Below are 27,888 nucleotides of genomic sequence, written 5' to 3'. Positions count from 1 at the left end.
TTGTTCTTTAAAAAGCTGTTTATTATCACAGTGGACAAGTGGAAAAACATGACACAGTGTACAGAGAAGTCTTCAGCAAATTGCAAACAAGTCTGAAAAAAGTTGTCTCTGAGTAAACAAGGCTCTCCCTGCAAGCTACAGAAGTGTTGCTCCAATGCTCCTTACAAACAGGCTGGTAAGACTAGGAAGAGCTTCAGCCAGAAATGCTGTGCAGATAAACAAGGGATGTCTGGCTGTTCCCAGAGCAGCAACCAGTTTGCCCAGCATGACTCCTGGAGCTGTGATGTGCTCTGTGAAGCAGACCCCCTGCTTGGGTGAGCTAGGAGTAGGATGCTGTGAAACCCCTTGGTTTTGTCAAACCCAGAGTGAGCTGTGCTCAGACCTTCAGCCCAGTCCAAACAAGCGTTTGCTGCCCAGAATCACCTCTGGAAGGAGTGGCTGTGACTGGCTCTGTCTCTGGCACTGTAATCTTGTTCAGTGCCAAACTCTGTCCTACATGGAGCTGGGCTTGATCCTGCCACCACTCACCCTGAGGCTGCATTTAGCTGCTGCAGACCTGTAAATGCTACTGTCCCTGAAAACACTCCCTGGATTCCCACCTCATAACAGCCAGGTATGGAACAAGATTTGCAACAGGGCCCAGCTTGTCACTACAAACAATGCCAAAGGCTGCTCTAGCCCAAAAAAGGGGCAGATGTGACTGCACTGGAAAGTCTGGGGGAAGCTATTTTAGTCAATTAGTGAAACAAGGACAGGAACCGTAGGCTTAAACATATTTTCTACCTGGTAAATGAGCAAATAATTCTGTGATTAGAGCAAAATAGGAGCACACTTCCTCAAACACAGGCAAATTACACCTCTGGTGAAGGACCTTCCTTGTACCAGTATCTTCTCCCTTCCATCAGAGTAGGCTGGCAAAACACACTTTGACAAGGTGCATGAGTCTCTGATTTGTTAAAGTCACTGAGAAGTCTTTAAAGGCTTTGCTTTGGCAGATGTTTTGGCAATTGAAATCCAGCTCATCTGTAACTGTGTGCCCTTTTACTTCAGTAAACAAATGGTTCAGGTGAAGAAATCATTCAAGTTAGCTGAGTTCCCTCTGGCATGGTTGAAAAACCTCATCTGTCTCCCTGTGAAAGATCAGTGTTGATACCACAGGCACAGAGGAAAAGCCACTGAAAAATAACTAAGTTGGTTTTCTTCCCTTTTTTTTCCTTTATAACTGCAGGTTTTGTGAGAATCCCAGTGAATATTTGAAAATGTGTTAGGGAGCTGAAGGGAGTAGACACAATTGAGGGCTGGGAAAGGTTTGCTACCACATAGGAAATGGAGCAGCTCTGACCTACAAAGCAAGCATTTTCTTTGCTTCATGGGGCAGGATTTGGAAGATGGGGAAGTGAGGGTTCATTGGTTTGGCATTTTAACTGGAGATTCTTATTCCAACCTACCAAGATTTTGTGGGTTAGTCAGCAACTGGAGAATTGTTTCTCAAAGTTTGGCGGGGCGGGGGGGGGGAATGGTAGCATGGGAGAAGGAAGGAAAACGGCTCACACTTTACCATTTTAGGTTTATAAACTCAAACTCTACCCCCTACACTGTGAGGTAGAGTTTGAGTTTATAAAGCTCCCACAAAAAATAATCAAACACACCACTCCTTTGCTAACTGATTTCTTTTAAAGCCTCTAAAGTTACACTCCCTAAACAATAATCATTTGGGGGAGGATAATGTTTTCCTGCTGGTCCTTATTATTACTACTGTCCCTTGCCTTGCTCTGTCCACTGATTCAAGCATAGACTAAAAGCTTTCCAAGCCAATTTCAATCCTCCTGTGTCCTTGCCTGTTGCTGGGAGAGGGATTTCTACTTGATGCAGTTGATTTTCAATCGTCCTTTCTCCCCACTGATGCTGGGCAACGTGATATTGGTGTAGTGCCACCAGCATGGAGCCTAGGCCAGGAGCCAAGGCAATGAACAGCCTGCTAATTAATTGTTCACATTTCTCTCCAGACCCCCTCCCCAGAACAAACACTGTGGAAACAGGAGGCAGCTGTTTCTATGCAGCCCTCTGGAAACTGGAAGCAGAAGTGGTTTACTGCCCGTGTTATGGTTTTACAGTGATGGCACTAAGAGCTTCTGGTTGCGTGAAAGAAAAGAGATTGGCTTTGATATGGGAAAAAAAGATTACTGAAAGTCATTTCAGCCTGATGCATCCATTTCTACCCATCCAAAAAACCCCAACAACAAAAAAAAAAGCAATGTCTACGATGCTGCCTGTAGTAAGTGGAGAAATAGGGACCTAATTTCTAGGCAGTAAGAAGGAATTCATGTTGAAAACACACACACACCAAGCAACTACTATAGATATTGTTTCTGGTAAAGCTGTGTATATATTAATTTTCAGATCTGAGGCAGGTAATACTCAGAGCTGGTGGAGTTTGTGCATCGTGCACCCTTTCTTGCACTTGTATACTTGTGTGTCTTTATTTACTTATATAAATAAGTTAAGAGATTATTTACATCACTGTACAGAATAGATCTAAACTCAGTTATCAAAATGCATACACCTGCCAGTGGATCTAGCCTGTTAACACTTTGCATTTCATCTTCAAAGCATCATACAAACATTAATTATTTACCCAGGCAACTTCGCACTCACCAAAAGGATTAAAAATAACAGGCAGAGTACGGGATGGAGCTGAGGGAGTGCAGTGTGTTCATAAAAAGGCAGCTTATTGTGTATCTCTCTCCTGCCACGAGCACTGTAGATTGATGCCTTTATAAACTCTGCTGTCCAAGTGTAGGAGCAAAATGGGAAAGTCCTCATTCAAAAGCAAATGATCCGCTCTTCATTTTCAAAAGCTTTGGCCTCTTCTTGGCTTATCAGGTTCCCGTTCAAGCTGCAGGAGTAGAACAAAAGGGATGTGAGTGTAAGTAAGGTAGTGACTGGAGCCCATTGCCTGTGTGCACCATTTTTGGTGCAGAGGTTTGCAATGCCATTTGGGCTGCTCGCTTCTCAACTGGGAATGGGTGTTAGGCTGGATACAGCACTGCTGCTCCCACTGCACATCTCCCTCAGAAACAAAACCTGAAGACACACCTGAACTCCAGCAACTGAACTTGGCACTGGAAACCCAGCTGTTTGCATTTCAGCAAGCAGCACAGAGTTGACAGAGGTTCTTACTGTGGACTGGGCTGCTTTAAAGATATTTAAAGTCTCCAGAAAACATAGGAAGAAAATTCCTTGAAGTACTCAAGCATTAGTGAAATGACGTGAAATGACCAATAGCATAAGTTTCAATTCTGGCACGTAAAGATAATCTAAATTGATACTTACAGCCCTGAAAATGAGCAGCCTAGTTAAGTGCTGCTCTCAGAAATGTTGGAATCCATTAAACCATGCAGATTTATGAAATTAGTTGGGTTAATGAATGCCTCTGAACATTCGGGCCAGAATCAAAAGACAGATTTCAGTCTGAAGATTCAGAATGATCTGAGGGGGAATTGATGCCTCTTCTGTAGACGAAAGCTGACAGTGGCTTTTGGAAAAACTACCTCTTCCACATCTCCAGGGAACACACTAGTCAGACAGTGAGTCATTGTCTTTCTAAGCAAGAATTCAGTGTCCTTTCACTAAACAAATATACATATTTAAAAATAAATTTCATGTTCAATAATAAAGCAGCAGTGCTAAAACCAGCTCAGTTCTATTGACTCCTGAGCTCTCTGAGATGAGGGAAGGAATGTAGTATTTGGCTTCCTCCCTTAAATGTACACGTGTGACTATGTGATGCTCACCTAATCTAAAACAAACAAATCCTACAAAAAGTTAATCTCCCTGTAACTTAGCACTTTCAGTATGTTTGGAGCATCGCCCAAAAAAAGTCTGAGCACAAATTCTGCAAACCAGACTAGTAATACTGATTAAAGGTAACCATCTCCTGCTCGTTTGGCATTTAGGTCCTGAAAAGCAGAAGTTTAAAAATAAAAACAACAAACAAAACTTGGTCTATAAATTCAGGCCCTGATTCTGCAAACACACACATTCTGCAAATCAGTGGTACAGAGAGATGTGAACCAAGAAAACTGCCTGACATTCATAACACACAAGGAAATGTTTCAATGGCAGTGGCTTTTTACCTGTTTGAAATCCACAGCTGGAACTACAACCCCCTGCCAAGCATAAACTTGCTCTGAATTTTTTAGTTTGGGAAGTAGTAAGGCCAATAGGGTTTTAAAGGGAAAGGAAGTGACTCTTTGAGATGGGGAACTTTACCAGATTTCTTTAATAGTTGTGTTCTCCTGGAGAGCATCACTGAGGCACTTCACCCCTTTGGCTGTAATTTTATTCTGGATAAGCCTAAAAAAAAAAGCATTTCATGTCAATCTAACATGCAAACTAATTTGCAGTACATGCACAACCTATGATCAGTTTGACATCAAGGAGCAAAGCTCTCTGCCACAAGAAAATTACTGTGATTTTATCTGTGAGAATGGTACACAGTATTGGTCAAATGCCCCACATGCACTTTCAGAAACAGAGCTCAGAGTATTAATCTCTTCCTTTTAATCTTGCATTTGTTTCATTCTGGAGATACTGAGCAATTTTAATTACACAGCTGACAAAGTTCTGCTATGTTCACTAGTGGTATGGAATTTTGGTATTTAGACTGAGACAAACCTCTCAGCTCTGCTTTCTTACTAAGAAGACTGTGAGACATTTTTAAGTGATGCACAGAAAATTCTGAGTACAGACCCTGTGTCGGCCTAGAGTTTTAGCAGCTATGATCTAGAAGCTGCCAAATCCTCCAGTCTTGTTTATCAGACCAACAAGATCCTTGAAAAATAAAGCACTGATTTTGACTCTGGTATGAGCAGGTGCAAGTCCTAGTGAAGCCAACTTACCAGCTATAAATTATGTCTCATCTGAGCTTAGGGAAGGAAAAAAAAACCCACACATAAGATCCTCAAGTAGTCAAACTGATGAAGCAGTAGGTAACTCTTACTAACCACTGTAGACCATACCACTAGCTAAAGATGAACAAAGGCCACTCATCTTCATGAGGATAAAAATACTCATCAGCCTAGCTTAATTTAATACTTACCTTTCAGTCTACCATGGTGAGCCCCATAGCTGTACCATTCCATGTGACTGGTTGCATGAATCCCTCAGGATTCAGGATGAGGCTGAAAATTGGAGGGCATTGAACAATCTCTTAGGGAGGGAGGGAAGGAGGCATTCCATTAAAGGAGTTTCTGCACTTGGTATATGAATCAAAATGCAAAGGGATCCAGTACAATCTTTCAGCTACTGGAAAAAGACTTTAACTCGGTCTCAAGTTCAACTATCTATAATGGTCACCACCTCTTGGAGGCATCCACTGGTGCAATCAACAAAGCAGGATATCAATTTGTCCACTGGCAGACACCCTTGGACAACACTGAGCCATGACAAAGACACTTATCTCGATTACTATGCCTGCTTTGGCTGGGGTAAGTTTTATGCTGAATTCAACCCAAACTCTCAGTGAATTATATCTGCAGCTGTGCACAAAGAAACCAAGCACTTCCCCCATTGTCTTTTCACTTTCAGGGTGATGGACACCACAGCTTCTGCTGCTTTCAAAAGAGGCTATGAGTACTTGGCACCCATGACAGCCAGCATGCTTCCTAAGGGGCTGGAACTAGGATTAATACAGGGAGTGTGCTAGAGTGTGGTCAGCCAAGTCTTTGTAAAGCATACAAAGGGACTCCATGTTGATGTTCCCTTGGATCACTTGGAATGAATGGATGGCTATTTTTTTTTACAGCTCGCATCTGCCCAACCCCATCCATTGGCAACCTCTGGATTAGAAAAGCCAATGCTGCATTTTCTTAGAAGTGTAAAAAGTCTTACTGTGATTTCTAGAAATAATTCCTGGTTTCCTGGGTATTGATGCCTTGGAGATGAGTGTCTTGCATCAGTTTATTGCTAGCCCAAAAAAGAAAGTATCGGGCAAATGTGTCATGTAGGTTCTTGGTTGAAGAGTTACTTTCATAGAATGATGATAAACAAAAAGACTTGTAATATAACCTTATTCTATTCTAGCTGTCTGCTTGGGGTTTTGGTTTTCTTTTTTTTGAAACTTTTGATTTTGAGGCCAGTACTTTTTCCCTAATGAGAGATGAAATCAATCATTAGTTTGAAAGTTACCAGAAACAGCTTGAACTTTTCCCTGTATGGACGCAGGTTCCAAATGCTAGACAGCAGCTTTATTAACTTCCCATTAGAACTGTCTACAAGCAGTCAGCTGCATCCAGACCATGCACAGAAGCTGTTACTGTGACCTACATAGACTTGGAAGGTGCAGCTTTAATGTAGTGACTGCCAAAGAGTCTGTGCCACTGTGGAATGTAACTCACCATAAATGCACCAGTTTCTTGTTGACCTTCAGCATCTCTGCAAAACTCATTGCTGCCTCATCATCCAGCTCGTTTTTAGTCAACCTAAGTGGGAGAGAAAATGTTCACTTGGGATGTTGACATTATTTTTCAGCCCCTTGTTTTTGCAGCTTGTCTGTGACTTAGCTTTAGACAGCCAAAGGGGGATGTGTTGTTCCTGCCCTGAGCAATTTGTAAAGGCTGGACACAAAGAGATATTGAAGAGAAGCCCTGGAGGTAAAAGAGACAAGAGTATCAGATCTTTATTTCTCTGAGCAATGTTCTAGTGATACTTTCTCATGATGCTTTAGTGTCTAAAAGGTGAATGAGGTGTAGTGAGAAAAGGTAAAGACAACACTGAAGAGGTGCAAAACCTGAGGACAAAGAACTTGACTTCAGATGATGGAAAGCAGAGAAGATGGGGAAAGCAAGATGGAGGGAGCAGAACGAGGCATGGCACTGGGTCACTGGAATGTATCCCAAAGGACACATGCTGCTGATCCATTACTCATGCCCACATTCTTCTAAAGGAGTATCTTATAGCTTGTTGATAGGGAAAGCATCGGGGATGAGGGCAGGGAGAGGAGGAGGGAGAGTAGGAAGGGTGATGGGATTGGAGGACATAAACCAGGATTTTGCGCTGGAAAAGGAAGCAGAGGAGAAAGAGACCACACTGTCAATTACCAGAATATCCTCACGGAGTTGTTGTGCTGCATGGCTTCAGCAATACTTTTGCCTCCCTCTGTTGTGATGCCATTGAATGCAAGACTGTAAAGTAAAGATACAAATGTCTAAGAAGCAGCACCACGTGGCTCTCCCACTGCCAAATACAAGGGAATATCCTGGATGATCTGCTTCCCAGATGTACAGCTCAGCATTTGTGTTTCAAAGGCTCACACAGCTCAGAAACCACTGAGACCTTACAACTTTTACAAGTGAGAGCAGTTCACAGTCTGCAGTCTGAGTGCAGGTGTTTCATACAGTCCAAAAGGTTTGCTTATCACTGTGTTGTGCTCTTGGGGCTGACAGTGGAGATGCACCCAGTAATTTTGAGAGTTGAGACTCTAAACAAGGGCAAAGAGTTGTGCTTAGCAGTACACAGGTTTTTACATGCATTTGTCATCCCTGTACCAACTGGGCACTTTGTCCTTTATGTCCTTCAGGCATTCAAATACTTCACTATTCTCCCAAATACACTGCACTACCTTCTGCTGTGTATGGAGAGATGAGCTTGTAAATGCTTTCCATTACAAACCAAAAACATTTCTTAGTCTGCCCTTCATTCTTTGAATAGACATTGGCAAAATTATCCAGTTAAAGTTATGCTTTGGGCTTTCGGAGTTCAAAAAGCTTCTCCCTCCTCAAAATAATGCAAGGCCTCAAAAAATGTAGAAAGAGGAACCAAGCAGAGCAATGGCGCAGCTGTGTGGAGGGACCCTAAAACATCTTTAAATCCCCCAGCCAGCATTTGAAAGTTTAGCAGGGAATGGGCTGTTTAACACACTGGTTTCTGCTGTGCTTCTAACCTCACCTGTGTTATGCCTTCCAGAAGGCTGGTTTGAGATCCATCCCCGACTTCCAGTGAGGACGACATCTCACTAGCACTGAATGTGTGGTGGTGTAACTCCACTGAAGCACAGGATGAGCCCAAATATAAGAATGTCCCAGCCCCTCATATTACGGCCTAAAATGTACTTTGTTAAGAGCCGCTGCACTCTCTCAAAAGAAACTGCTAATACTGAGCTCACTGGGAACCCGATTCTGTGACAGCTGGTGCCTCCCCCTGCTAATGCTCCCAGATCAAAATGGCACCCACTGTCCATGTGCCTCCACAAACGCCAGAACATGTGCAGCATGAGGGAAGGAGGTGCACATAGAGGAAAGGATGCCTGTCGTGTGGTATTTTAAACTTGCCTAAAGGCTGCACAGGGCTTTTGGACAGAGTCTGGCCTCTCACTTGCACCAGGGATCTCTTGGCTGCACAGCAAAGGCTGCAATACCAGATTGGCATTCCAAGCCAACCCTTGGTGGGAACAGTTATTGCTTCACAGCAGGATGGAAAAGCCAGCACTACACCGAGCTGCCTGGCTCTGCTGGTGTTTTACCTCACGTTTGTTAACTTGGGGTGGTTCCTCAGGGCCTCTGCAAATGCCTTTGCTCCTTCATCTCCAACTTGATTACCCCACATCCTAGTGAAGAGAGGAGAACATGAGATATCAGTTGTGCTGCCCTACTGACTCTTGGCGATACATTCTCCCTGTTTCTCTCCCCTCCCCTCCTTCCTGATTACTTCACAGTCTTTCAGGCTTGTGAGGAACCTGGCAGGTACCCTCCCCACTGAGGCAGGTATGTTCCACTGCCTGCACATTGCACCAGTAACCTCTGCTGACTCACCAGCACCCTCAGGCCACAGCACAGAGGCAGCTCTAGGAGACAGCCTGCCGCAGCAGGAATGCTTTCAGGATCACCTTGCTGCACACTGGTAAGAAATAGTATTTCCAAGGGCAAAACAATCCTTGATTACACAAAGGGTTATTTTGTGAGAGAAGGTAACATGGTATAAGGTGGAGAGATTTTATCAGAAACTAGGAGTACCTGGTCAAATCCCTTCTATGCAGACTAACCACTTTGAAAATTCGTTCTGTATTATGAAGTTTGAAAACACCTCTGCTGAGGCCTATGTTGTTGGGTTTTTTACAGGGGTCCTGGCTTGTTGACTCAGAGCCACACTCAGCTTATGGGTAATTACTTGGCAGCTCTTTTAAAATCAGTTGAACTCTGTGATATCTAAACACATGGACTTCCAGTACGTTCCCCAGAACTTCCTTGTCCTTCAGAGCCAATGCAATTTGCTATTTAAACATTTCTGTCCAAGCTATCCTAAGTCCATTTGGAGTGATCATTTCCTCCACAGGAGAAAATAGGAGTCCTTCATTGAAATTAGAGCAAGTACAGCACAGCAGACCCAGCTATATGGAAGTGTTCAGGTTGCTCACTATATTTATGAAATGTTGTAGAACAACAAAATTAAAGGCCAAAAATCTGATTGTACAAATCCAATTTCCATGTTTCATGGCTACTGTGATTGCCACAATGGCCAATCAGAGGTTTTAATTACATGTATTCAAGTACTAAATTTTAAGAAATCTGTTCTCATGTACAGTGAAAAAAGAAACTGAGATTTGCCACTAGAGGGGGGGAAATAAATAAAATAAATCAAACCTAGCACCTTTCCTGAGAAACAGGGCAGGAACTAAAGGTTTGCAGTACATTCAGACCTCTCCAATAACAGCACTTTGCAGTTAGGGACAGCCTAAGAGAAAAGGATGATATGAATTCCCTTTTATTCTCCCAGCTCACAATTTTATCAGGATGTGATGCAGAAGGTTTGATAGGTTTAACAATGACACTCAATAACTAGATGCAGTGCCAATTGTCATAAAACCATACAGGCTTAAAAATAACCAAGTATCTCTAGATGAGTTGTGCTGCAATAAAGAAATAAAGTTGTGCTGCAATAAAGAAAGTGGCTAGCTTTACATCCTGTCCTCTTGTTTGTTTGTTTCTCCTTCAAGGTTCTGTCAGAACAGTGAAAAAGAAAAAAAAAAAAGATGTCAAAACCCAAACCAAACATTGTGTGAATGAAGAACAACAAAGCAGCCCTCCTTTTCCATGGAAAATGTGGCCTCTATACTCGTTTGTTCTAATGTTACTGTTGAGGAGGGAAGGTATAGAAGGAGAAGAGAAGATAAGCATGAAAAAAAGAATCCTAAGGGATTTACAGGTGCATGGCCAAGATCAAGCCCTAACTTCTGCTCTTTAGCACTGAACTTACCCAATTTCAAACATTGTCTTGCTCTTCTGGATGGCCTGGGCAAGGCACTTCCCTCCTTCGCTTGTTATTTTGTTTGCTCCTATTCTGCAGGAAGCACAGAAATTGATGAGGTGCATCACTTACAACTGTGCAGCTATCACAACACCAGTTCAGAAAGCCACACAAGTATTTAAGGCTAATTAACTCTGGAGGTTACCTGCAGTTATCAAAGATTAACCCAGAGGGAAAAAATACTGCAGGCACGTGACCTTTGACCAAAAGACACAATTTTATGGGTTTTTTTTTTGCATATTCTGCATGTCAGCCCTCCAAATCAGAAGTATTGCAGCAGAGTCTTGGGTTTGGTGCTCAGTTATGTTAGAAATGAGCTTCAGGAACTGACCCTCAGGGCAAACACCCCGGCCTTGTTTTTGACATAATTCATACTATCAGCAATTGCTACAGAGCTCATGAATTACATGCAGCATGTTTCATGATGCCACAGGAAACAGAATATTTCTTGACTGTGTTTCCAGAGGAGACAGCAGCTGATAGGCACAGACTGCAATAATTTCAAGTCCTTCTGTTGTAAGCACAGGCTCTAGGCAATGGCATAGGTCAGTGCAGCAGTCAGTCTTCAGCTGGCATTTTACACAAGGCCTTTTCTGTTTTTGGCCTATGTGGATATCAAATGGCTGGAGTTCAAGGGAGAGATAATTGCATATAGATTGATTTAAAGAACAGACCTAACCCCCAACCCTCCTCCACAACCCCCAAACCATTACGTTTACATAAAACTGTCTTGTTTGGCTGACTTCGGGCACATGAATGTGCACTCTCTCAAAATAATCTCTAGGGTTACTATGTAGCCTGAAAGCAACCATCTTTCAACAGGCTTTTTTTGTGAAAGCGTCACTAAATAAGCAAAGCACTGTCAAAGCAGCGAAAGAACTAAGTGCTCCTGGGTTTCAAAATTCTGCAAAAATTTCAAGTAGGAAGGATATGGCCAGAGTGGGGTTTCAGACCAAGTCAGTGGTAGAACAAGGACTAGAACCCAAGAGTCCCTGGCTGCCTGTTCCTACATTCCCTCCAAAAGCTGATGTTGCTGCAGTTACCTCTGGTTTCTGCTATGGTCACAATTAAACCATTGGTTAATGATCTACCTTTATGTCCAACCAATGTGCACAGCCAGACACTCTTATCTGGGGAAGTTCTAGGAATTAAAGGGAACGACTCACCAAGTGAATGTGGGGAATTCCAGAGTTGAGGTATGACACCAGCACAGCCTGACCCCAGTGGCCCATAAAAGATCAGACACTAAAAAGCCTGGTACTAAATCCAAGGGAATTTGCCTGCTGGAAGAAACAGCAAGGTCCATACACAGCTTAAGCCTTGCTCAGGTGCTCAGACTGGATTTAGGTAAAGAACAGGTCTCATGCACTCCTTTAACTCACTACTGTATTCCAGAAAAGACTATTGATTCAAGAGTTTCACCTACTGCCATCCACTGCTGGACTACTGCAAAACAAATATACAACTGCAACCTAAATTATATTTTATTTCAAATACAATTTTTGTCTTTTTTTCTACTCTTCCTCCCCTTTCAAGCTGCTTAACCTTAATTAGGATAGTGTAGAAAGGAAAAACAATCCAACATACTTTACATATTCCAGGCTTGAACACTCTTCAATTAATTTTGCAACATATTTGGCTCCAACATCAGTGATTTGGTTGTTGTATAAGCTTAAAGAAAAATAACATTGGTAAAAATAGGTTATTACTGCTGTTAAATATTTACAGCCTGAATGTTTTATGATGCACACATAGCATCTATCTTTTCTGTGCGGCTTTGTACATATTCACAGCTGCTTGTATTTCTATTTTGATATATAATTCATACCGTGATGGGCTAGATAGAAAATATAAGGAGACCAGACTGCAAATCATGAATATTTATACAATTTTTTAAATAAATGGTCTCCACAAGCAAACAAAGCTTCCCTTTATTCCTCTGCTAGTACAAAAATAATATTGCAAGAAGGTAAGTCAAAAGACAAAACACCATAATGTACTTTTGATCTTTTAAAAGTCATAAAATCCCCTTGCAAATATTACTGAAGAGCAGATACCTGAGCAGTTGTACTTACATTAGGGCACTGGAGGAAAAAAGCTATTCTTGGTATTCCGGTTCACCTTTCAAAAAGTCATTTTTATGTAGCTACTTAACCAAGCACAGGAAGTCAGAGCAAACGTGCCTTCCAGCTTCAACTTCATTAAGAACTAATTAAGCTCTTGAAAGAAATTGGTATCATGAATACCACACTTGAAACTGCATGTTCCTGACAGCAGTCTCTACCAAGCTGTATCTGCTTTGCATAGTTGAAATAAATCAATTTACAGTGGAGAAAAGAGCAGACTAAAACTACACATGCTCTCTTGCTTGCAGTCTATCCCTTCCACAGCAGAAGACTTTCAGTATAAAAATTAGCATTCTCACACAGTTCAGTAACCTGACAGTGGTCCACACTGTGCCTCAGAAGGGTTTGATGCCAGCAGGAGGCTGTGAGGGAGTGTGATATGAGAGGAAACTGTGGTCCTTGTCCCTGTGAACTGTCACAGAATCATTTCTGACACAGAAAGCTGCTTTGCTTAAATGAGGAGGTAACTGCAGTTTCCAGCCCACCTCTTCCATGCCAGTACTGGCAGCACTAGAGTGCTACTTTCTAGAATCACTGCTGAGTGTTTTGCTCCCAGCTGGGTACATACCCCAAGAAAGACACAATTTGGTACTTGGACAGTTCTTCATACAAGATCCTTACACCGTGATCTGTGATCTGGTTTACACTGAGCCTGGAAAGAAGGGAATGAAAAGTCTGAATCAATACATATTAGGAATGTTCATATCCTGTGAGTTAACAAATTACTAGAAGCCTATGCATTTTCCTCTGATATTTTAACAGGTACTTATACAACATATTAAAAGCTCTTAAGGGAAATGTGAGCTCACATTCATGTGGCTCACTCCAAAACTGATAAAAATCAGAAAGCCCCAGATCTCCTAGGTAATGCTCTGGAAGCTGTCCACAGAACTGAGAACAATAAAATGTAGGAAGTCAGATTCCAGATAAACATCTCACCCTCTTCCTGTGCTTACTGTGATTCCAGGAAGAAAGTCTGCTTAAAACCCTAGCAAAAGCAAGCTGTCCAAACTACTAGTCTTGCAATCTTCTCTCTGAGTACATAGTGAAAGCCAGGCATCTTGAAAGTCACAACACATTCAGGCTTCACCAAATAAAGGTTGTGAAAAGCCCTGGCCAGAAAACAGAACTGTGCTCCCATGGGTATGCTAGATGGTTCTAATTTTATTGTCCCAGCCAGACATGAGACAAATCAATGTCAGTCATTCATAGAATAAAAATGCTTCTTCTCACAGTTGTTTTGGGGTGGGTTTTTTGTTCTTGTTGTTGTTGTTTTGGGTTTTTTTTTTCTAATTTCTCAAGCTTTTTCAACTTCACTAAATGGACAGGTTTCTGGGCAAAGCTGTCCCGATGAAAACATTTTGACCACATTTAGTTTGCACACAAACTCAGTAATGGAAGATTTCCTTCTGAGAGTCCGTTATCACCAACAGCCTCCCTAGCCTCTGCTAGTTAGCAAAGGTCCCTTGGGAATGCACCAGCACACAGGAGATATCGGCCAATTCTACAGATCAGGACAGCCTGCTTCTTTGATAGGGATAGTTAAGTTGCTGGAAACAACATTTCTTGACGAAGAAATTGCTCATTAGAAATAAAAGTTCCAACATCTGAAGATCCATAAAGGGATCCTAAAAGGGCAACCTAAAAGACTGTTTTGGTGCTGGGGATGGTGTTAGGATCACACTGTGTATGGCATGATCACATGATAGGCACGAAGAATGAAAGGCTGGCCTTTTCTTCTTTGTTTTGTCTTATGTACTTATGCATTTTCCCAAGGAATTTCCTTATGCTTTCTCCTGGAAAGTCATTCAATTTGCAAATAACTGGGGAAAAAATCAAGAGTCACTGGCTTTGATTTATTTCTAGAGGGAAACAAGGCAAGGCACAGCCAAATAGGATGAAGAAAACAATTGTTAAAAAAAATTCTCATGAGGCTGAAGGAGCTTTAAAAAAAGATATATATGAAGTTCCTAATTTTCTGTGCCTAAATGTTTGGACAAATAAGATATAGCTACATGGCCTGTGATGTTAGAGGTGGAGTTAGTTCCCCCTGTTCACACAAAGCCGTGTCCTCTCTTCACATCGCCTCAGGAAAACACCACATCTGAAGGCATAAACCACATTCTTTCATGGATGTACATGATAGTTTTGTCCTATGAAAACCAGACATTTTGACAGGATACAAACCTTTGATCAGAGCTTCTGATCAAGGGTTACTGTGAATAAGAGATCCTCCCTTCCCCCTTATGACCAAGGGTAGAGATGGCCTCAGATGATCTTCAGATAATGGATAAGGAAACCTTTAGATAAGGAAACCTTACGTTTCCTTTTTCCATTTAGCACCTTCTCTCATAAAAATCCTCTTCTGAGACAAAACAATTTGAGATGGAGCTAACTAAACCTACAGATTTAAACAGTCTGTGCTTCTAAGGACTTCTTTCCACCCTTTCCATTTTGGTTTCTAAATTCACAGCTTACCTCTGTTCCTGTGACTACATGAACAAAGATTTCAGAAGATCTGAAACATTAATTTCCAGCAGCACTAATCCTCCTCTTTCTCCACTTGCCCAATCAATTCCTCAGCCCAACAGTTTGTGGAATAAACGAAGAATATGCAAGACCTGCTTACATACAAAGATTCCTACCTGATCACTGCAAGCTTGCTGAAACAAGGTTGCAGCTGTTTTATTCCATAGTCATTGATGTTGTTGTTGTCCAAATCCAGAGCCAGGCGCTTTTGGAAGTGGTGCAGAACAAAGGAAATGGCGCTGCAGTCAGCAGAGCAGGCGTTGCAGTAGGCCAGCTTGATGTAGTTGGCGTGCATGCGGCGGGCTGCCATCCTCCCCACCTTCTCACTCTGTGTCTCATACAGGCACCTCAGCATCCACACAAAGTTGGGCTGCATCTGCACCTGATTGTAGCTTTTGAGCCTGGACCGAGTGTAGCCTTTCAGGTGGGATTTCATGCTCTCCCCAAGGTATGTGATGAGTATTTTTCTCTTTCGCTTAATGACCGCAGGCGAAACTAAATGTCTGAAGAGCTTCTGCCTGGATCCAGAAAGTAGGCCACAAAGAAACATGTTGGTAAAATTAAAGTGTTCTTTATTTTGGAAAGGATCCTCCTCTGCTAGTTGCTTTTTCAACCAGGGGATACGAAGGCAAGTAGGCTGGGCAGTCTCCAGGGAAGAACATTCATTGAAAAACTCAAGTAACTCCTTGGTACCCACCTTCTCCTCCATAACCAAGAACAAAGCTGTGAAAAAAGACTGAAGGGTTAAGTGCAAGAACTCATAAGTGGCCGGACTGCCACAGCCACTGTAACCTTTAACTGTCCTGAGAAAGCCCAATTGCAAATCTTCTTCAGAGATGTTTGCCAATGAGACTTCTTCCTGCTCAAAGATAAAGGAAGAGTTCTCCATCCCTTTGTATGCCATTTTACCCAAAGCTAGAAGACTTTCCTTTCTTGATTTGAACATTTCTGCTTGGCTCCTGATATTGCTCTTCAGCAAACTTGTTTTCACAGATCGGTTCAGGTGGACTTCAATCATGAGCAAAAATACATCTGTTAATGTAACAGAACTGTCTGGAAGCTCATGGCTGTCAAACATGGAGTGGAAGTGCTCAAAGCATTTAAAGATAATCCAGCAAAATAAAGGCACTGAACACAAACTGCAGAGATTTGGGTTAGCTTCCAACTGGTTTGATACCAGTACTCGTTGCTGCTCATCTTTGAAAAACATAGCTGTGTATTCCTTCAGGTTATTCCTGGAGAAACCGCGGAGCAACACTTTCTTCCTAATGATGTTTTTTTGGATCTCAGTTCCTGTCCTGGCAGTAAGAATTTTCTTGGACCCCTTAAGAAGCTTTCCTCTGAGAAGGCTTACGAGCAGTGCCAGGGGGTGGATGGGTTCATTGGGTGAGCATATCTCAGGTACGCTGCTAAGATCAAAATTGGAATAGATCTCATCAAAGCCATCAAAAGTGAAAAGAACTGTATGAGGGAACTGCAAGATGTGATGGAACACTTCTGTGGGGTCCTGGTCTGGGTAGCAATTATATTTGAAGAGCAGGTCTTTCAAACATATGGCTTCATCTTCCTTGAAACAGCTAAACATCCTACAACGAAAACGGAAGAAAAACTTGGCCCCTATGTCCAATTCCTTCCTGGCCCAAAGACTTTGTATCTTTTGCAGCAAGATGGACTTTCCAATTCCTGCATCACCGTAGACATAAACAGTCTCTCCATCTTCATTAATTAGCCCAACTGCATCATCAAAAAGGGCTTCTAATTGACCCACCTGGCCAAGACTCTCATTGGTAAAACTGACCAGCTCCATAATACTGTTGGAGTAGATTTCTTCAAGCAGCATCTCCTCCTTCTGAGCGTACAACATAAAAAACTTGGAGTCCCGTCCCAGTTCATGTCTGAGTTTCTGGCAATACCTGCTGACTAAAAAGACAGTGAACTATTATTAAAAAACCTATGCATACAATGACCCACCTTTCTGGGAACTCAGACGGGTAATAAACAAAAGTAATTCTAATGTGGAAAGGGTTCTTTGGCAGATTGATTCTATTTGTGCTGCCATCATCACCCACTGGGGAAATTCAGGTGCTAAAGAAAGGTCACATGTGAGCCACCACTTCCTGAAAGCCAGTACTGATGCTGCATTGGTTTAAGAGGCTGCTATCCTTCAGCTGAGACTCAAAGCCAAGCCCCGACCCTCTGTTAAAGGCTGCTTAACTCTCTGCAAAGGCTGCTTAACTCTCTCTTGTTGGGAGTTGTTGGTCACTGATTTCACTGTACTTATATTCCAACTGCAGTTCTATCAGGAAGGTGGTTATTCTTTCCTACCTTCTTTAGTCATTTATGTTATTGCAAATAGAAGCCATGCATTTTAGAAACCTAGTACCAGGCACCTCAAAGATCTTTTTAAGATGACAAAAAAAAGAGAAGAGAATCTCAGTTATTGCACGACATTGGTCTGTGGTTTTCAACAGAAACTTTGCTTCAGATGGGGACAAAGTAATACTTATATTTATGTAGTATGGAAAAACCTCTCCAGAGGAAATAATTTCTGCAATACTTATACTTTGATTTTTAGGGTTGCTAAAAACGATCATTTAGGATGACAGTAATTCTGGTTGGAAGGGACTTCAGAAGGTCTAGTCCTACCTCCGGCTGAGAACGGGATCATTTCTGACATCAAATGAGGTTACTCAGGGCTTTGTCTAGTCGGACCTTGAAAACCCCCATGGAGACTGCACAGCCTCCCTGGGCAACCTGCCTCATTGCTTGACTGTTCTCATCATGAAATACTGGTTAGTCCATGGCCAGCACATCACAATGTTGCTAATAAATTGTAGTAGAGGCTTAGAAAATACTACAGCTGGTACAAGGTGGTTCTGCCATTGTGTTACATATCCACAAACAGATGCAGAAAGAGCCTAAGTTTAACAAAACAGGATGTAATTTATCAACATCATCCTTATATTATACAGTGGATATAATTTGGCTACCACTGCTAGCAAGTACACAGTTATCTTCCCTGGCTGTGCTCCCAAAACTCTTACTCTTCTGCCACTTGTTTGGAGCTTCCTACATAGCAGGGTAGCTCTAAGGGAAGGGATAGAGATGCACGACCTTACCTGGATCTGTATTTACCACAGGTTTACTACAAATATTCTCTGAAGGCTTGTAACCTATTTCATCCAGCCAAGGCTGAAGCTCATAGTAAGCATCAGTGACTTTCTGCAGGACATAGACGAAATATTCCGAAATTTCTTCTCCCTTGCTTTGAACCAAGTCTAGAATCTTGCGAACCTGAAGAAACACCACAGGAAAGATCATTGATACACAGCATTTTATCACAGTAATACTTGTTAACTGCTTTAGGATCCTTTCTGGACTGGAGGAGGGGGCCAGAATCAAAACTGGTGCTTCAAAAAGGTGAAATCAAAATCCAGCTCTGAATTGGAACCACCACAAAACTCAATTGCTGTTTGTGTTTGAATGCTGTGAGAGAGTTGGTTCTGCAAGTTAAGGTCTGAAATTGTAGCTCAATCACACTAACCAGAAACAAAATGGGTAAATATCACTCCTCAACAGGGAACCCAAAGGATTTCCTAGGTTTGGCTAGATAGTGCATTTTAAATCCCGTGCTGTTTAAAATGAAAATAGAGGTGGTTTCTCAGTGCCCTAAATCCACCCTCTGTTTTGCAAATACTCTAGTCACATTTGGATTTACCTCAGGATCCAGCCAGGTCCAGAGCAGGATAGGCTGAATCCCTCCCTGGATCTTAATGCTGAGCCAAAAGCCTTCAACCTTTCCTTCCAACACAGCAACTCAATTCTCTGGGCTCTCTCTGAACAATGGCCCCTCTTCCTGCAGTTATTACCAAAAATAATGGCTACCAGGCAGTGGCTGGAGCAGCTCAGCACAAAGTGTCACGTCCATGGGCAAGGCAGAGGGTGATCTCGGTGCACCAGTACAAGGCAGTCCTAGTATAAAACCCTCTGCAAGACAGAGCAGTCATCTGGAGGCACATTTTGAATGTCGGGATCCCCTTGCTAGAAATTAATGAAGAATGCAGTTCTAAACCAGACAAAGGGTTTCCAGAGACTGTGGTCTCTTGTGAGCTTAAATCAGGGTGATCTACACGCAGCACAGCAAACATATGGAGCATTTTCTGACAATTTGTATGCTCTAAAAAGCAATTTTATGCCTTCCAGAGAAGCTCCCACAGAGTCCACTTCACTTACACTACTGTGGCCTGTTCTCTGTCTCTGCTTAGACTCCTGATGCATGGCCTCCCCCTCAGCCTTGGTACAACAACCATGCATATTATGCCGAACAATAAGAAATTGAGATTATCATACAGTGTGCATTTATTCAGCTTTGACCCTGCACGCAGTGAGAGCACTGTGTTACCATTTCAACATGCCAGCAAGAATGATTATTTTATGGAAATCTGCACTGTTTGTGAAGTCCAAGGTCTCTGAATTTTTTATGGTTTGCCTGCCCCTAACTGTGACAGGGTTCTGAAGCTGCCTGATTGGTTGGTCTGGGAAACAATCTCCTCAGCTGTTTCAAGTTACGAAGCAAAGACCAATTTTGTAAACCCTAATTTCTCCTAACGAAAGGAAATAATTCTTGCTATTGATGTCTTAAAATGAATTAAAACCCCAAATACACCAGGATACATCAATTTTCCACAGAAATATTTACAACGTGCATCGGTCTTTAAAGAGAAAGGAAGGTGTTCATACAGACAAGAAACAATCATTGACTTCCAAAACAACATTTCATTTCTGTGTCTCCTAAAACAGGATGATCTATCCCACAGCATCCTAAACCAGATTTTCCTTGCTATACTCTAACAACCATGTGGCCACCTCTTTATCAGAGGACAAAGCTGCAGCTGGGAGGGACAGAACAGCAATTATCACCCCGCTAAATTCTTAGAGCTGCCAACGGGCATAACCAGCAGTGCCAGCCCTGCTGGAAAGGGATGTGCTAGAGACACTCATCCAGGAAGAACAGAGTGGAAAAACTCCAAAACAAGAAAGATTAGAAAACACACTAGATATAAAATTGTCAGATGAATCTGTAACTAAAAGCTTCACTGGCTAGAGAAAAAAAAAATTATACCTTATCTGCTTGAGTAGGAAACTGGACAACGATCTCTGCATCTTCAGTGGAGAAGTAGTCGTTCTTAATCAAGTTATCAATCAAACACTGCGTGTTTCGGATCCTACCGACCAGAAGCTCTCGGTGAACCTTCAGCAAAGCAATGAAGGACTGAGGGCTTGCTCCTGGAGGTTTGTTCACAGAAATGTCCACATTAGCACAAAGTTGGCCTTCCATAGCTGAGATACCAAGAAGCTGCTCCACCAAGCCTCATCTTTGAAAAACTGTCTGTTTGGTCAGCTTGGATTTAATTTCAGGCAAAGAAGAAATCTTTCCTTCACATCACCAAGCCTGCAAAAAGTAATTGCACAGAACCTCAGTTTAAACCTTATTCTATGCATATACATCTTTCAATTAGACATCACAGAATACTCCCAAACTCTGTGTAATATCATGGCCAACTTCTTAATAATGTTTCCTCCTTAGGTACTTCCATTTATTTGTTCAGGTTTTGAAAAATAAAATATCTACAACAGGCAGTCTACCTTCTGTACCAGTATTTTACTCTAGCTTCCCTCAAACACCACCACTGGCATCTGCCTTATTAACTGCCTGTTCCTAATACATAATTTAATATTTTTATTAGCTTTTCATGTTTCTATAGACAAAGCAGGGCATCTGTCCAAACATAATCTGGACAAGGAAATAAACGGAATAAAATTATACTTCATAGCAATTAATTTTGTAGGAGGAATTAATTTATAGTAGCAATTCACTCTGCTTTTTCGTTGTTACAACAAGAGACTGTATGAAGTGCTGCAAATATAATGACTGTTCCTGAAAGCAAGGCCTTGCGAACTCTGAGGCAGTTTTAGCAAAACTAGGGAAAATAGTTTATCTTCCAACGACACAAGGTTTTCACCATCACCAGGGGGGAGGAGGAGGTCATTTTGAAACCATACTCTTTAGCATGAATGCCCTCTCTTTGTCTACAAATATATACACAACGTATACCCTTGTTCTCCAAACAACCTCTTGGGAGCTCTTTTTAGATGTCCATTTATTCCTATTTTTCTCTACAAGGCAAAAAACAAGAGGAATCAGGATCAGACTGCTCTCTATTGTATTACTAAAGCAGGGCTTCTTGTAATTTTAGCTAATGTTCCCACCATACAGTAGGCATGAAGTTATACTGAAATCACAATTCAACAGTAGGTTCATTTATGTACTACTTAGGTACAAACTTGCACATACAATTTCCCATGCAGGAAGCTAATTTTTTGCCAAGATCACAACTGAATCACCTTCACACATTCAGCAAGAATCTGCATGATCAACACAAATGACTGACAACACCCAGTAACAGTTAAACCATACTGTTGTTTCAGCAGGTCAAGGAATATCTGGAAGAATGGTCTTAGATTATGATTACAGTCATATTAACAAAACCAAAAGACAAAACCCTTCAACAATTCTGTAAGTATGCCAACTCTACTGCTACAAATTTCTCATGATTTCCCAAGACCTTGCAGTGATGGTAACTTTCTCAAGTGCCCCCCAGCATTCCCCTGTCAAGCTATAATTGAGCCCTGTCAACTCACAGATTATCCTAAGTGACCTGCTGCTGGAACAATCTCACTTCTATGGGTTCTCTATATCAGAAGGTGCTGTCTGCATCAGTGAAGCTCATCTTGCTTGATGCTGGAGAAAGATACAGTTTATGCTACTGCATTTTAGTGATACTAACTATCTACACTCAAACCAGCTGGGCAAACCAGCTTAGCCCCTTGGATCTCCCAACAGGTCCCAACTTATGGTTGCTGACCTGCATGGATGCAGATAACTGCCTTAAAAGTCAGACTCTCCAAGGGCTGAGACCTGGCGAATCCCCAGCACAACTGTTCTGGGCCACAGCCAACTCCCAAAATGGAAAAACTGTTTGCAACAAACGGAATGTAACCAAGTGATCTGAATTTCTCACCACACCAGTAAGTGACTGCTCAGACAAATCAAGCTTTCATTACCCCATTCAGATGACCCACCCAAGGAAGTAGCTGATTTCTGAGTCACTCAGCTTTCCAGAAGCCACACTGGCACATCTCTTTGTTCAAGAAAGCTCATTCCGTAACTGAAGACGAAGCATGTTGAAAACAATTTAGCCTTAAACTTTTGTAGGCTTTAGTTAAAGAGATAGCATCATCTTAAAACATGCAATTAGAATATTATCCCTATTTTTCAAGATACTGCATCCACTCAACATTCCTTGATTGCTTTGGCAATTCTAGGACCACGTTATTCTAATGCATTTTCTTTCTTCTTAATTTGTAAAAAGAACTGAGACAAATCTTCAGAAAACCACAAGAATGAACCAACACACTATCAAGTGTATAAAGCAAATAGAAGCATTTTCTTCACTATTTCAGTTCCATCTACAAAGGGTGTAAGAAAAGAAAGAAGAAATAGAGCAGCAGGACAGAACATGAAAAACATGGAATGACCAGAAAGTCTCAAAGATGTCTGTTCTGCATCTGACTACATCCAAGTCAGTACAAACCATGGTTGCTACTGGAAGGGGTGTGCATACAAATGCTGCAGGACAGAGTATGTTCCCTTTCACATCAGGTGATCTGCAGGAGAATGGAGAAACAAGAAACCAAGCAAAAAGGAATATAAAATGAGGCTAAACATCAGAGAGAAAAGGAGAAAGAACAAAAATGCCAAGCAGGGAAGTCAGGACTGGGAATATGAATTCTGTGCATGATGACTTACTTAGTGATATTTTCAATGAAAATACTAAATATAATGCAAACCACACCATCCACACCATCCAGTACTGGAGTACTAAGTACTTTTCATCAGTTCTTTTTGGTACAAAAAAAAAAAAAAAAAAGGAAATTTCCACCATTCACAGATTAAGAAAATCCATACCAGATGAAGAGCTGAACACTTCAAATGATGCTGGAACAGAAAGACTTCCTACTACATGTATTCATAACAAAATGTATCAGCTGTATTAAGAAACTTGACATAAATTATTCTGTTTCACTGGAGCTTTCTTTGCGTTGTTGGGGGATTTTGTGCTGTTGGGGTTTTTTCGGTCGTGTTTTTAAAAACACGAGGCCAGTGTGTGACAACATGAGCTCTCCAGCTTATCTGCATCCCATCATCTCTCTTTCTACAAATAGCCCCAGCTTCCATAGTGCTCCAATATTATTTTTTCAGTGAGTGAACACAAGGTTGCTATGTCTTGTGGAAGGATCTGTCAGTTTTACAATGCTAGGTTACACATCTGGTATGTTTAAAGGTACATGCTTATGCAGCTTATAAATAGGCACTGAAAGCACTTTCTTACTAGAGTGCATACAGTGTTCTTTGCCTTATCACGAACCCTCCAGATGCTGGATTCAATTCCAGTGCAATTTGTGTGACTGATGTTGTATCAGTCATGGGGATGCTGTTAGAAAAGACTGAGACATACATTAATGTGAGATACCTCAGTACACTGCCTTCCATTTCTGAAAGGGCTAAAGTGAATAAAATCACTTTTCTGAAAGACACCTTAAGGCTCTTACAAGTTACGGTCAAAACAGATCACTTGTTCTAACAGCAACAACTTGTGAACACATCTATTTGGAGAAATGAGCAAGAAAAAGGAAAAGACTTGTAAGCTTGACAGAGCAGCTGAAACAGCAGAACACCTAAGGAGGAATGGAGACAGACAAGACAGATGATACCTGAATGAAGCAGGAGTCTGGTATGAGGAGACAACAGGAGAAACACTCACGAGGAAAAGCTTCCTATCTGGGAAGAGAATGGACTTCTTGTTCCTAAGAGGAAAAAGAAAAAAACCCCAATTAGTTATTAAAGAGGCTGCCAGTGATGTTGAAGAGGAAATGCAGTTAGCCATTTTGAGGACAGCAAAGTCCATCAGGTGAAGAAGGCAGGAAACAGACTAGAACTAATTAAAAAGAACCCAAGAGCAGAATACTTACCCACCCACTTGGCTGTAAAAGCCAAGAAGAAAGGGAAGACAGGGTCTTGGCCAAATGAAATACTGATGGAGATTGAAGCGATACGAGAAGCAACAGCAAGTGTGGCAATCAATGCTATCATAAACCTGTGCCACTGAGAATAAAAAGAGGAAGCAAGATGGGGATCAGGCCAGGAATAAGGAGGGAAATGAAAGAGGGAAATGAAATTTGTCATAGTAAGAGGTACAGTAAAAGCATCGTACTTCCAGCAAGGTTTTGTACAATCCATGTCAATAAGCTGCAGTGCCACCAATGCCTTCTGCACAAAGGCACTGGCACTTCTATCTCGTGTTTCCTCTGAGTTCCCTCTACTCTCAGCATTGTGCAAGCATATATACATTTCTACTTTTCCTGGCCCTGCCCTCCTCACATCCTCTTTTTACTAAGATCTCCTAGCTCCTTCTTCTAACAAAACTGTGATGTCTCTTCCACTTCCAGTGCTGCAAGACCCCTGGCAGCAAAGAATGTGCTCATTTATTGCAACAAGGTTTTGTCAAAGGTAAATGTTGTAGATAAAGGGGCTGAAGAATCTTACAGAACAGCTAAAAACCATTTCAGCTTCTGGGTCAGCTAGGGAATTGAGTCCTTATTAACTTCTGGGTCAGCTAGGGAATTAAGACTGTGTAGAATGACGCAGTAAAGGCAATACAAGGAGCAACTTAATTAACAATTGTCCCTTAAAGCAACCAATTTGATACCAATCTAGAATATTTTTGAAGAGCTGAAAACTCAATACTACTTCTGCAGTTTTGGTATTCTGACAAGAACTGTTCCTCTAAACTGCCTGTGAAATAAAGTCCTCTGCTATTACCTAGTTACCTGCAGCCACTAGCTGGATTACCTTCAGGATTTACACAGCACCTAGTAGCCAACTCTGGCAGGACAACAGTGAAGCACAGAAACCTGAGTGCCAGCCCAGGGCAAGTGAAGTCCCCACTAACACAGCCTTCTGTCCATAGCATTCGCAAGATGATCACTCTTCCAGAGGTGGCTGTATGAAAACAATGCTCCATTTCACATGAAATAGAGCCCTATGCCCTTTGTGTCTTCAAGTCAGATTTGTTTCCTGAAAAAAGCTATTTTACAGTGCCAGTTACTCACTACAGAGTCATTACAGCAAGAGGAGAACTGGAAATTTTGGTATGCTTGGTAATCAGGACTCTGTCAGGCCAGCATAAATTCTACTTTTTGCTATTATTGGGAGAGACAGAAAAGGGATTGATTTTTCACATCTTATGTCATGCATGCAACAGCAGTCAGTCTTTGACTATAATAAGTGAATAAAACACCTATTTCCACACAGCAGCTCTCACATTTAAAAGAACTTTACTATTTTACTTAGTTCAAGAACAGTAAAAAACACGCAGAGATTAAAGGGAAATGGGCATATGTGCTACACAAAAAGTCTGCCTGTTTCATGAGAAGCAATGTAATGTACTCCCAAAGGTACTAAAAAATAGCCTGTTATTATTATAGCAAAAATGGTGCATTGGTAGAGCTTGTACAGATGCAGAATAATCTTAAATTATTCTGTTTGTGTGAATTAAAGCACACTCATCACGCCCCACTTCACAATCTCTAACTAGCATCAGTGATGCTACACATGTCAATAAATGCCCAGGGAGCCATATGTTAACATCATATTCCTGTAAATCCATTACAACTCATGCTCCTGAATCGCTCCGGGGTCCCAGAGATCAGCATCTTTCAGTGCATTTTCCTCCCTCCCTTCTCTCCCTCTCTTTTGACTATATCATAAGCTTTTGTAAGCATCCCTAGTTATTTGAAGAGCAACAGATATAAAAGAATACAGAAGAAATTATGTCTGCCTCCATCTGGTAAAATGACAAGCTTTTCTTTAAAAGGCACAGGCTTTGGCAGAAATATTCACATCCCTCACAGGTTTTGTTCCTACATATCTTAAGAGATTCCTTTGTATAGAAATATAACTTTATATATAATGTTTGGATGCATTAAGAAGCCCCTGTCAGGAAGACTTTATGTGACTTCCTTGTAACTCCTTCCCGGTGGGAAAAGATCAATAAATAATAAGGAGCCACTACTAGAAAACCAAGAAACTTTCTCCAACCAGAGAAATTTTTAGTTTTGTTTTTGGGGTTTTTTTTTGTTTTTTTTTTTTTTTTGTTAAGAGACAGAGGAGGAGGGGGTAATTCACTGTTGTCCATAAACATGGAACTGCTTTTCTACTGTCATTTACTATTTTCACATTCAACCAGCAGCGAATCCTACACGGAAAGTTGCAGCTGATGGAATCACGGAACTGATGGAATCGCGGCCGGGCCGCGGGGCACCATCCTGCCCTGCGAACCGCTCCCGCCTCCTTCTCTTCCAGCTTCTTTCGCGGTAGGTGGGCGAAGCACCGGGGCCTAAGCGAGAGCCGCGTGCCTCCGCGCCTGGATTGGGATCAAAGCTGCGGCTTTCGGGGAAGCAAATGGCTCACTGCACCCTGCCGCGGCCTGGAGGGGAGCGATGCATCCCTCCCACCTCCTCCGTCCCTGGGACCTCGGCACCCTTCCCCAACAGCCCTGAGGAGCACCGCATCCTCGCCAGCATCTGCAGCCCCATTTAGGCCGGCAGCGCTGCTGTGTTTCGCACGAAGGCGCTGTCTCCGCGCTGTCCGCGGGGCTGCGGGCGCTGCTCCCGTCCCGCTCCCCGTCAGACAGCGCCGGCCGCCGGGCGGGACGGACCCTCCTGAGGAGCCCCGAAGTTTCCAGCTCAGGAGCGGCGCAGCCCTTCCCCTCCCACCTTTCAAGCCTTTCGCGCGGTACCGCAGAAATTTGCTTTACAGAAAGCAGACACTGGGACCCGCCAGCCCTCTCCCCCGGCAGCCCGCCGGCTCCCCGGCCCTTCCCCGCACTCACCGCGGCGCCGAAGGCACGGAGGCCAGGGGAGGAGCCCACGGGCGCTCTCCTCACCCCCTCCCGCCCCACACACGGTCTCTCCTCCCCAGCGGGAAGCGGCTCCTCCCCGCGCAGGAATGGCCCAAGGCTTTCCCTTCGCCAGCATAGCATTGCCCTCCGCACCCACCCCTCCTCCCCCGAGAGGTGCCAGGGGTCCTCTGGCAGCGACCATTTCCCTCGGTCAAACTCCCCCGGCGCAAGGATACTGCCAGAGAAGTACTTCATGCATAGTTTTGCGCTCCCTACTGACTTTATCCATTTAAAAAACACAAACAGCCAATGGAGGCTTCAGCTGCATTCCCACATCAGATTTTATTTACATCAGCAACGCACTCTGCACAGGGAGGTCGTGGAGTCTCTCTCTCCAGAGACATTCCAAACCCACTTGGACGTGTTCCTGTGGTACCTGTTCGAGGTGACCCTACCTTGACAGGATGTTGGACTGGATGATCTCCAGAGGTCCCTTCCAACCTTAACAATCTGTGATATTCTTGAGGGGTACACACTGAACAGGCATGGTAGAGGTTTGGTAATCACAGTTTTATTTACTCAAACTAGGCAGTGCTAATACGGAAAGTACCGTGTTTTACAGAAGTCACTGTGCCCAACTCTGGAAACAGACATGCTACATCAGGACAGCAGCTACACATACTTGGCAGAAGTTTATAGAAAACATTTTATACAGAGAAGACATGGTCAGTCTGTTATTTTATAATTTGCTTATCTAAGCAGTCACACAGTGACATCAATTATATCTTACACCCCTCTGCACATCAAGAGAAAAAAATACACTATGAAGAAGATAAGTCAAATCTCAGTGATTTGACATCTTCCAGGTTGTCAATTTTTCCTCATTCCCCCAAAGACTAACTGCAGGG

At 42.5% G+C, this 27,888-nt stretch overlaps 1 protein-coding gene across 10 annotated transcripts; it reads right to left on the bottom strand.

Moving 5' to 3' along the window:
- NOD1 (nucleotide binding oligomerization domain containing 1) lies at positions 1-27,169 on the bottom strand. 10 transcript variants are annotated; one of them, XR_012054596.1, is made up of 14 exons: positions 26,972-27,169; positions 23,793-23,885; positions 20,080-20,409; positions 18,077-18,251; positions 15,074-16,877; positions 12,997-13,080; positions 11,890-11,973; positions 11,469-11,585; positions 10,252-10,335; positions 8,522-8,605; positions 7,101-7,184; positions 6,399-6,647; positions 4,273-4,356; positions 1-2,896 (listed from the first exon to the last, which is right to left on the bottom strand). XR_012054596.1 is itself a non-coding variant. In XM_072925762.1 (14 exons), the coding sequence occupies exons 4-14, from the start codon at positions 20,293-20,295 to the stop codon at positions 2,824-2,826; spliced, it is 2,856 nt and encodes a 951-aa protein (XP_072781863.1). In that variant the 5' UTR covers positions 20,296-20,409; positions 22,101-22,186; positions 23,793-23,885; positions 26,972-27,162; the 3' UTR covers positions 1-2,823. The 10 variants fall into 10 exon arrangements, 4 of the variants coding, with proteins under 4 accessions (XP_072781863.1, XP_030120910.4, XP_030120909.4 ...); XM_072925762.1 differs by lacking the exon at positions 11,469-11,585 and adding an exon at positions 22,101-22,186 and having other exon boundaries at positions 6,399-6,482; positions 26,972-27,162; XR_012054594.1 differs by lacking the exon at positions 11,469-11,585 and adding an exon at positions 5,102-5,183 and having other exon boundaries at positions 2,747-2,896; positions 6,399-6,482.
- Positions 27,170-27,888: the final 719 nt, after the last annotated feature.

This window comes from Taeniopygia guttata, chromosome 2 (assembly GCF_048771995.1).
Source record: "Taeniopygia guttata chromosome 2, bTaeGut7.mat, whole genome shotgun sequence".
NCBI lineage: Eukaryota > Metazoa > Chordata > Aves > Passeriformes > Estrildidae > Taeniopygia > Taeniopygia guttata.
This window is presented reverse-complemented; position numbering and strand designations above follow the sequence as displayed.